This window comes from Diplotaxodon limnothrissa, linkage group LG12 (genome assembly GCF_057381915.1).
Source record: "Diplotaxodon limnothrissa isolate DT_005_m linkage group LG12, D_limnothrissa_male_GT1.1, whole genome shotgun sequence".
Taxonomy (NCBI): Eukaryota; Metazoa; Chordata; class Actinopteri; order Cichliformes; family Cichlidae; genus Diplotaxodon; species Diplotaxodon limnothrissa.
In genome coordinates, this window is record NC_140607.1 from 14294640 (window position 1) to 14306600 (window position 11961).

The 11961-nt window shown below is 38.3% G+C and overlaps 1 protein-coding gene across 1 annotated transcript; it reads left to right on the forward strand.

Annotated features, from left to right (window-relative positions):
* The first annotated feature begins 1573 nt into the window (after nucleotides 1-1573).
* Nucleotides 1574-3072, forward strand: LOC146620973 (uncharacterized). The gene is made up of 3 exons (XM_085367726.1): nucleotides 1574-2046; nucleotides 2192-2508; nucleotides 2717-3072. Exons 1-3 carry the CDS (start codon nucleotides 1574-1576, stop codon nucleotides 3070-3072), a joined length of 1146 nt encoding a protein of 381 aa, XP_085223852.1.
* The last annotated feature ends 8889 nt before the right edge of the window (nucleotides 3073-11961 follow it).

Here is an 11961-nt window from a genome sequence, read left to right on the forward strand (position 1 = left end):
TTTACGAAGCATCCATCGCTCAGTTAAAGACGGTGGGAGTTTATCTGCTGTTGTAAAGTGGCACGGTAAAAAATGAATGAACGTGATCCTTAAATAAATTACGTGTTTCATTGACGTGTTTTGCCATTAAATAAACTTTGTAGGTTTCCGACTGCTGTGACACTGACATTACTATAATGTGGTACAATTAAATAACCAATAAGTGTCTTGTTATGAGATGACATGCTAAATGACTGAACCTGCTTTAAAAGAAAATGTATTGCTTTCATGTTGTAATGGTCAGTCAGTGATCCCTGTTGACCTCCCTTTCTTTTGAGATCAAATAGAAGAAAATACATAACATTAAACATGTTAACAACACAAAAGCCATATTAAACGCAGACTACTTTAGACCCGGAAGTAGGATTCGTGGCGTCATCACTGAACAACCGGATTGGCCTGATATAGGTCTATCATAGTGACGTGGGTTTTAATCAGTAGGGTTATATGTTTCCCAATATGATATTTTTTTTTAAAGAACATAATGTGGATTGTTTTTATTTGTTAGCTGTATGGGCAGCATTTTTGTGTATGTGATCCCTTTCCTTAAATTACATTTGCTATATACACATATTTTGCTCTCTTAGTATTTTTAGAACCTGACTAATACTGAAAACTTTAGGGTGATACTGATAAAAAGGACTTAAAAATTTAGATACTGATACATTGGTCGATACTCTTTTTACAGATAGTATACAGATTACAGAACTTGGAATGTATACAGAAATTCATGTTTTTCGCAATGATCGTTCAAAATTGGTTTACATTTGTAAATAAATACAGCAATATATCTGCAAGATTTGACCAAATTCACCACTCTTTTATACTATGCTAAACAATCAAAGATTAGCTCATGTCTAGTTGAATGATGTTTTAAAAATGTTTTCCTGTAGTGTTAATCACAGTGATGTTATGAAGTAATGTATGAACCTGACGTATGATAATATTTATCTCTACAGAGGAAACATCCATCGAAGATTGAGCAGTACAATATCACTGTGGCATCAACATCTCGTCAGCGAAAGGCCACAGCCACACCAAACAAGCTCTCAGCAAATACACAAGCCAAGTTACCAGACCTGATGTTGAGAGCTGCAAACAAACATGTTCCACAAGCAACTGTTGACATGCTTGTCATCAATTTCATATGTGAGGGTCTACAGCCATTTGCAGTGGTAGAACAGCCATCTTTCAAAGAATTGGTTACCACATTACAACCTCAAGCCAAAGTCCTCTCCAGACCCACTGTCCGTGCCAGAATCTGTGAAGCTGCTGATCACATGAAGATGACTTTGGTTGCAGCATTGGATAAAGTCAAATTTGTTGCTACCACTACTGATTGTTGGTCAGCTCATCAGAAAAGTTACCTTGGAGTCACATGCCATTGGAGGAAGAGTCCCTGGAAAGAAGATCTGCAGCACCAGCATGCAAAAGATTGAGAGGGTCTCACACATTTGACATGCTTGCTGGTGCGCTTGATGATATCCATTGCCAATACAAGATTAGAGGCAAAGTTGTAAGAACCACAACTGATATGTGGAAGGCCTTGACAAAGTTGGATCCACTGTTTGGGGCACAAAATGATGCAGATGAAGCTGAAGATGAAACAGACCCAGAAACTATTGACCTGACTGACCATATTGACTACCATGAGGCAAGTGCAATTCTTGATGAAGACTCTGGTTTGGAGTATCAACTCCCGTCTCATCAGCGATGTGCATGTCACCTGCTAAACCTTGTGGCAACATCTGATGCTGCCCTAGCAGAGAGCATGAAGGAAACCTACGAGAGGCTCTCCCGTGTATGCTTTGCAAAATGCCAGGCCATTTGGAACAAAACTCATTTGGCTAATGAAGTGGTAGAGGACAAGTGTGAACTACAGATCATTCGTCCCAATGCAACACAATGGAATTCAACCTACCTTGCCATTGAAAGGATAATACGCATCATTGATGAGAAGGGGGAAAATGCCATCAGGAGCATTTGTGAGGAGTTCAAGGTGAAAATGTGAGTAAAATTGGACACCTACCAATATGGTTGCAAATCTTGTGAATTTTCCTTAATGGATGGTTAAAAACGTGAGCAGACTCTTAATATTAAATCAGAAGATCCCTGTTATAGTCATGGTGGGTTTTGTTGTTGTGTCTTACAGGTTGAGTCCTGCAGAAGTTGCATTCCTTAGGGAGTACTGTACCACCATGAAGCCACTGGTGAAAGCTTCAAACATTCTTCAGTCTGAGTCCACTTCCTTTATGGGATGGCTCCTGCCAGTAATCCAACAACTACTGTTCAAACTTAGCAGGCTGGAGACATCAAGCAAGACATGCGTGCCACTCATCAGAGTCCTGCAAAATGGCCTTCAAAAACGTTTTGGAGCGATGATGGAGGATCCAGAGTTGGCTGCAGCTGCAGTCCTCTTACCCAAGTTCAAGACTTCCTGGACTGACAGAGCAGATGTAACAGAGGCTGGTAAGGATTCATGTGATCCCATTTTTGTGTATTTTTACATTTGAACACATGCTTAAGTGAGTATTTCACCTAATACATTGTAAGTTATTGATGGTCTGTCCCGAATACTAAACAATCCTTTTTGAGAATTTGCCGTTTTTAAATTTGTGTTCAGGAATAATCACTGAAATTTAAATAACAAAATTGTGTTATTTACTTGCAATTACAGCCTTGACATACATCAAACAACATCTTGAAACGACAGAGCATGAGAGTGAGGATCAGCAAAGAGAGTCATCTGATGAAGATGAATTCTTCTCCAGACCAATCTCCAGAAGGCTGCAAAGTGCAGTTGAGCTTGATGGTTACCTTGCTTGTGCCACAGACACCATGGAGCTGCTGCACTCCTTCTCAGGTATCAAAAACCTCTCTCTTAAACTGAACACAGCTCTGCCTGCTTCTGCTGCGTGTGAACGACTTTTTAGCTGTGCTGGTCTACTCTTCACAGCCAAACGAAGTCGGATTGCCTCTGTTAATTTAGAAAACCAGCTCTTGCTGAAACTGAACAAAAGGTTCAGAAAGTAAAGTGTGCTTGAATGTCCAGCTTGAATGAAAAAAAAATACACAAAGCTGGAGTTCTTCTGTGTCTTTACGTGGCCAGCTGCCTCTTCTTCTCCCATTCTCTCTCCCTCTCTCTCCTGTTGCTACTTAAATGATGAAACTGATCAATGATCAGCTGATCGCTTTTCTCTCTTGTTTGTTTATCGCGCATTTCGAGCCAGAAAGAGGAAACCAGCGGTGGTCGCTCTAAACAACAGCAGCAGGTTAAAACTTGATCAGCTGCTATTAGAATTTATTTAATATTACTTTCTAGTATCAGCTGATGTTGGCTGGAGCCACAGCTGTAACAGCTGCTGGTCATGATATCGGTTTGGATATATGGTGAGAGGGAAACGTGAAGATGAAACCAGGAGATGTCCTTACTGAATCATCAGAGCTGAACAGGTGATGGAGAAACAGGTTTACCTTTTAGGTGACATGAATAAGTTGAAGGGAAGTTATGAACTGTTTCTGAGAGACAAATAACATCAGGATCCTTTTTTACTGACAGCTGGTAACTGTGCAGGGACGGGTCTAGCAAAGTTTTGCAAGGGGGCAGGTAACCATATACATGCACTGTTTATAAGATTGGGGAAACCTGCAGTCAGCTGAGACTGAAGAAGTCAATTGGATGAGTGACGAAACGTTTTTCCCACAAAACGTAAAGTCCAGATGAACAGAATCAACTTTTGGAGATACTATATAGCTCATGCTAATATCACATCTTCACATTTTTCTTTTTAGAGGTAACAATAACTTTGCATTCTCGCTACTCACCATGCTCTAAAACAGGTATATGTTAGCAATGACATCATTTAACAAATGTTTTTAAAATTCTAGCCGTGCTAATTAGCCTTAGGATTGGTTGAGGTCTGTGCAAGCCTTTGGAACAAAATCAGTCTTTTAAAGCTCACTATTTTCCAGGTGAGCCTATAGCACATTTGTTAAAGTCAGTCCGGATTGTACAGCTTCTAATCAGAAACAATTAAAGTTTGTTTCTTTTTTTCTGCTCATCAATCTTTTTCTGTAAGTAGTTACCGAAATACAGTCAACCTTTCTTCATTTTCCTAAGTGTGTGTGTGTGTGTATATATATGTATGTGTATATATATGTATGTGTATGTGTGTGTGTGTGTGTGTATATATATATATATATATATATATATATATATATATATATATATATATATATAAAAACAACAAAAAAAACAAACCACAACGCCCCCCAGTCCCACACAGATCAACACAACCATCAAACATATTAGAGGAATATAACAGTAACAAAAGTAGATTTAAACAGGCAATACCTCTAGACTAGCAAAATAAGAGATAAAGGGTTGCCACTTGTGAAAAAATTTGGCTGTGCAACCTCTCAACGTATATTTAATTTTTTCAAGTTTTAAAAAAAACATGACATCTTCAAGCCACCGGGAAACAGTAGGATACTTAACAGACTTCCAATGCAACAATATTAGACGTCTCGCTAATAGGGATGTGAAGGCTATAATATCCTTTTGTGTGGAATCAAGTGTAAGTGAGCGAACAGGAATCCCAAATACAGCAATCAGAGGACAAGGATGAAGAGTTACCCCAAGAACAGTTGACATAATAGCAAAATACCCTGTCCAGAAACCTTGTAGTTCAGGACACAGAAAAAACATGTGGCTAAGGTACGACCAGTACTTTTAACATTTTATCAATTATTTACCAAATTAAAAAACAACATGTGGTAACTTATTTTTAATTTTGCTGCATACAAGTTGAATGAATGCTTACTGGATCTAGAACACCATTTAGATCATAACAGCTCCTGATCAGGATGAATTTCATTTTCAAATCAAATTTCATGTCGCAGTTTCACACTTTTGTAACATATTATTTCAAAGCTTGCTTATGGGCTTGTTTTGGAGCAGACCAACAGTCAGGCTCGTCTTCACCCTTACTGTCAGACTCTGAATTGATGGTTCTGCTATATCTCACCTGGCTGAGTGGGGACACATGTACTAAACGTTAGAGTTCCCACTGCAGGAGCTTGGGTTTGAGTCTGCCCTCGACCGTTTCCTGTGTGCCATACCGCCTCACTCTCTCCCCACCTTCCTGCCTCATGTTCTGAAATCTCTTCCTCTCCATCAACTTTGAGTTTCTTTGAGTGGAGCTTCTTTTGCAGCTGTGACAAAATATAGAATGGTTTCTGCAACCAGGGGAGTAAAATGTGCTGCAGTGTGAGGGCGCACAGGTGTAGGTGTGGAATTTTACATATAAATATTATAGTTTACTTCATGCACAAGAAATGTAAACATTTAATCTAACCCACTTTTCATCAACTACATAACCTTTATTGGAGAGTACATTCATAAATTGTGTGTATCACACACACAAACACACATCCACTAAACTCTCTCGTTTTATATCTCTCCCTCTCTCTTGTGAATGATGGAAGTTTGGTGGACTGTGTGGTTTGTCTGGCTGAAAGTTGTGTTTTTTTTTATGTGTGGTGTGTTGTGAGGCTGATTATGAGTTAGTGTAATTGTGTATGGTGTTGTTAGCGTAGTTTATGTGGCGTTAGTGGTTTTTCCTGGATGCAGAGCAGGTCAGTATGCCGTGGACTTTTACACCACCATGTTAGGGATGGAGTAAAGTAATAAAGCTTGAGTGGAGAAGCTGCTGCAGGGGCTTCCTCAGCTGAGCTCTGAGGACAGAGCTGTCCTGGATGCTAACTTTTCTTTGGAGGAGATTAGTGCTGCTGCTGGTCAGCTGGCTCCTGCACAGGGTGGGCTGCCTGCAGACTTCTGTAAAAGACTGTTACTGGCATCGAGCCATCATGTGGGGCTCTCTCTTCTCCCTAAAAAACAGAGATTTGTCTCTGCTTAGAAATGGAGACGTGGCTCTGTTATGCACAGATTACTAACTTCCTTCAAAAGTACTGGCCACCAGGCCGAAACACTTTGTGAAATGAATCACTCACAGAGATCAGTCGTACTGTGTACCACACAGCTCTAATGTGAACAAGAGTTTTCTCATGAGAGACTTGGTAGTTATTTGTAAATTGTACAGTTTGATGTTGGAATAATTTCTTTAGATTAAGAGAAAGTGTTTGATAGGACTGACAATCTTTTTTGTTTTTCCATTATGAGAAGTTTTGCTTTTTGGAGGTGGATTTTTGTCACTTTTGGGGCTGTTGTATCAGGCGGCTTTCTGTTTTGTAAAAGTGGATGATGGGCTGAGCTGCCCAGTATAAGTTTGGAGAGGATCTAACTGGAATGTCCTGTTTCTGGAATATATATTTATATTGGTATATTTGTTAGAATTTTTAATCTTTGTTGAATGTTTTAAGAGATAAATAAGCAAAGTTATCTAGATTTATGTTGCCAGGTTTATGTCGGAGGCCTCTGCTGGTGTTGTCATTGTTTTTCTGTTTTCATTACAGATCAGAGTGATGTGGACTTTCTCAATAGATGTTTAGATTTGTATGAGAACCTTCAGCAAAGGTGAGCTGGTGAAAAAATATGGTGTAACAGGTTTGTTGGTGGTCATATAGAGACTTTTTTTTTTTTAGGAAAAGAAGAGTCTCAGAGGTTGCCATGGAGTCAGACTGTCTAAACCAAAAATGGATGCTGTACATACACTGATAAATGTCATTTCAGGAGTGGCCAGATTGAAATCCAGAGAAAACTATGCTAGAGGTGAAAGGTCAAACATTGGTCATCATGTTGAGATTTTTTTAATACCACAGACTGACAAAGAAAACTGAAATTTGTGAATTTTAAAGGTGTGCAAGATGTGCTGTGTTCAGTCGCAGGGCCTTGCCCTTTTATTTCATTTGTCTTTGGTTTCGAGTTTTTATTTGTGCTCTTGTAATTATTTTGTGATAAAACTTTTTCTATTTTGAGATCAAGATTCAAGTGGAAATCTTTGTGTGTCTGTCTCTCCCTTGGTTTCTGTAGAGGTACAGTGTGCGGGCGCCTGGATAAATGTTAAACAGAAGCTAGATGTAGTGTTCCTCCGCTGTCCGTTAAGGATATGAGGAAAAGAAATGGTCAAGAACAAAGTGTATGGTGTATTTATAAAAGAAAATGGCTTTTAAATTGTATACCAAAACGACCACCAGAAAGTCAACTACAACTTGTTACATAATCATCATGATTGTTGTATCAGTTTAACAGTTTATGGGTTGACTTCTTTCGGTTCATTCACTGTTTACATCATGAAGGAAAAAGAAGGCAACAGGCTGAGAAATGAAGCTGTTGTGTGTCTTTGTGGCCACACGGGGGCAGTGCTGCATAAATAGTAGAATCTCTTCCTGGACACTTTTTCTGGACCTCTTTTTAAATGACTAATAAAGACAACAACAACATGAATTACATCAGGATCTGATATGGTTGTCTTTTTTTGTTGAGCTTTATATATTTCAGAATGCCTAGAGTTTGTTTGTTTCCCATGTTTTGTGATACAGAACATCTCCTCTCAGACGGCTGTTGTCTCATAATGGGTCATTACCTGGTCTGATGGGGTGTTTGTTCCATTTATAAATCAAGTGATTGATTTGTGAAATGAGAGCTGGCCTCTGACCTGCTGACTGGTGTCTGATCTTCTCTGCTCCCCTCAAATTTGACAACTACTCGGCTAATGTGATGGTGGACAGGAAGTCACTAAACCTGGGACTCTGGAAACACATTTCTAGGGATAAAAAGTTAATGTAGATCGTTTCAGGAGATAAATATTAAATGATCGATTTGGCGATTATACTAATATAGTAAGAAAAGAATGTATGAAGAAAAGATTTTTTATCTATACACTTAAGCAACGACCAGAGTCTTAGAATTGCGCTTTCACCAGGTTTTACTTGACTGAACAACAGAACTTCTCTGTCTCCTTTATAAGGGGTCACATCCTGAGTTACACAATGAGTCTTTCAAATGTGTGCGATAACCCACTGCATGTGTAGTCGTGCTGAGACCGCGTGGTCTTATTTTTATTACCCCTTGATTCAGCTGTGACCTGCTTATCAAGTCTTTTTACAAGTACATCATAATTATCTGCTCTCATGCAGACATAAGTTGAGCAATGGTTTAACAAACTTTCCCATCAAAAACATGAAGGTTTAGCTTTAAGCTTATTTGTCCAAACAACAAAGGATAAACTGCCAGCACCTGGACTGAAACAGAACATAGTAGTGTTGGATGTAAGTAAAGGAAATACAAGTATAACTGTGACTATGGAACAAATCTCCTTCAATGTTAAACCTTAATGTTAACCTGATTGTGTTTATTAGAAAAATCAGCCATTACAGTGTCTGTGATTGCTTCACATAGTTAGTTAACTTTGGTTGTCTGTGGGTTTGTGTCAAACTTGGAGTGGAAAAAAAGCATAAAAACTGTGGAAGATGCAGACTGTGAAAGTCTAGTTTATTTAATGAATACAATTATTTTTTTACAGTCGCTAGAACAAAGTAGCGTACATTCATGATAAAGTAAATACCACAACACAACATGGACAGTAAGAAGTAAACTGAATTGTCTTAGAACTTATTATATTCTTTAAGCTTAAAAGCAACACCTAGGATTCGACTGTTTGTGTTTTAAACCTTTTATTCAAAACTAGTATGTGTCAACACTTCTTTCTCCCAGCAGCATTATTGAAGTGACACTTTAACGACACTTTACCTGCTGATGCTTCACATCACAATCTTTATGACGAAAAAGCTCAGATGTCTGTGCTGTCACTTGTTATGAAAATGGACAGAACCTGGGCTCAGGCTTCCTCTTCTTCTTTCCTTCCTCTTTAATAATAACCATAGATCAGTAAAATAGCCATATTTTTAAACAAATGATTGTGATGAAGAGAATTTTTTTTTTCTAGTGTGCATGAACTCAAAATCTTTTAAGTTTAAATCTTTTTTGTTTACCAATAACTGGGGAAATCCAAACTTGATGTACCAGGTCAACTCAGCGAGCTCCTGTCTTGACCTCCCCTCTGCACGCGCACACACACACACACACACACACACACACAGTATCATCATAAATGCCATGATATCTTTCTTGTTCAAATAGTTTATTCACTTAACAAAGAGGTAGCTTGGAAACTCAGTAAGAAGGAGGAAAAATAGTTTAAGGACATTTTCTCAAATAAAGAGGATTTCATCATCTTTCTGTTCATAATGGGGCGATTGTGGCTCAAGAGTTGGGAGTTCGCCTTGTAACCGGAAGGTTGCCGGTTCGAGCCCCGGCTTGTACGGCCGCGGTCGTTGTGTCCTTGGGCAAGATACTTCCCCCGTTGCCTACTGGTGGCGCCAGTGTCCGGCAGCCTCGCCTCTGTCAGTGCGCCCCAGGGTGGCTGTGGCTACAATGTAGCTTGCCATCACCAGTGTGTGAATGGGTGGATGACTGGTTGTGTAAAGCGCTTTGGGGACCTTAGGGACTAGTAAAGCACTATACAAATACAGGCTAAATAAAAGAAGAGATACATCAGAAACAAATCAGTAGATCCAGAAATTATAGAGTCAAACTCTTTTCAGCTGTAGAGGTACACTTCATGCACTCCTTAGCGTACAGTTCAAATGCCTGTATTAGGATTGTTTCAGTTTCATTAAGTCTTCTTGCAGTTACATGATAATTATTATGCTGGAGTGATCAAAGCTCATAAACATCTGAGTTACACAATGAGTCTTTCAAATGTGTGGAATATCCCAGCTGTAACCTTTGCTTTCAATCTGGTTAAATTTGGCATTCAGATCACAGACTAAACAACAAGTACAGTAGGTCTTCCACTCCACAATTAAAAATAGCAACACTCATGCAAGGCTTTATTCTCCATAGAGTCAACATAAAGCAACATTAAATAATGGATCTTTCATCTGAAAAAATTACAGTTTGTATAAATTTACACTGAAGACCAAAATACACACACATACATAAAACCCATAAATCACTAAAACCTATTAAAACACATGGAAAATTACCTCATTTGTTGTGCTATTCAAAGATGTGTGTGTGTATTCAGGCCAAGTCATAAAGAAAGCAATAGAGGTCAATATACTTTATGTTCTACAGTCGCTGCAGATTAATGAATTATAGTGGAAACTTGAAGATCCTAGGTATAGTAGTTTGTGGGAAATAAATACAGTGAAGTGACCATTTAGCTCTTGTGGCATGAAACTGCTTAGTGCATTATTATTTGCTTTTCTACAATATGATATTTGTTTAATAATTGATTGATTTAGTGCATAAAATAGTTGATAAATAAAATGTTAAATATCTAATCTAAGGGAGTGTCTTTGACACATGCTGACTGCATTCTTCTTATAACCAGAACAGGAAGTGAGATCAGAGGAGAACAAGAGTGAGCAGTTTGGTGAAAGGAACAGGAAGGATGAAGAAGAGGTGAATATCCACACAGTTTAAAAGGAGACATCATGGCACAATAAGAGCACAAGCTCTAAGATGAAGACTGGTAATGATTAAAAACTGCACTAAATAGTATCATTCTGTGACTTCACACTTTAGGTAGTGCATAACATGTACCACTTTATATTAATTTTACTATATGTTTAAATAAATAAAAACAAATAACTTTAAAAGGTGCTGTTATTGAGTGAAAATTCAAAAGACTTCATGGCTGGGGAGAAAAAGGGAGAAAGATGGAGGAACACAGCACACATAAGAAGTATGTCTTCATGTCCACACGTAAGAGTGGACATGAAGTCAAAGTCAGGGACATGTCCGATAATAAAGACCTTCCACCTGGCTACATATATGTCACTTCTGCTTTGCCCACATTCATCTATGGTGATCGCTCATAACTAAGCAGGGTGCTATGCTCTTATCAAACGATGATCCGAAACTGCTCTTAAAATAATTATTACAAGAATATATACATATTTTTTTTGTTATTTTTTTAGTTGAATATAAAATGTTTGTGTGTGATTGTCAGTACAAAGAGGAAGCGCGGACAGAGAGACTGGAACTAACAGAGATCAGGTGGATTTTTCACAACATCTACATGCATTAAATGGATGCGTTGTGTGCTTTTCAGTAGCACTCTGCTATTAATGTGAATAATAGCATTTAGCAACATTCACATCACTGTAAACTTGAACAGGATGAATGCCACTATACTGATGTGACAGACTACAAATCTGTTCTCCACTCTCTGAATTGGTGTACACGAGTCTCTGTGCTGAGTCTGCACAACAAAGTGTTTGGGTTTGCATGAATTCAAAAGCTGTCATTTAAAATCAGCTCTATTACCAGTTTGCTTCTTGTGCAGGTACGTGGAGTCGCAGGGGGATTTTGAACTGTCTGTATTGTATAATGGTACTTTAAATACTTGATGATTTGGTGGACCTGCCTCTATGTGGTTAAGAGACTGAAACAATGCCGTGCAGGTTTCTCCTCTGATCTGCTTTTTCTTAAACTGTTTTTGAAATTTACTGTCAACATGACTGTGCCATTGCATCGGGTTTTAAACTAAAGTGACCACCGTAAAGCTGATGTATTATATTAAAATCTGTTATTCTTAGACACTGCTGTAGGTCATCCAAAAATTACATTTCTTTTGAAGGCAACACTAAAAGCATGACATTAAGACTGAGCTGAGCCCTCCTAAAGGTTTGATGCTGGAGTCGCCCCTGATTGAGTGCTTCTCACACATTTATGATTTTGAACAATTTACAGAAAATAATATCAACAGTAAGTACTTTTAAAGACTTAACATATAATAATAGTTGCTGAATTCATGCAAGTCAAATAACTGATTGATCAACTACAGAAACAAAATTGTACTTCATGCGTTTCATGAGCACAAATCTTCATCTGTAAAATAACAACTAAAGATGTCAGATAATTGTAGTGAAGTCAAATGTACCAATTTCCAC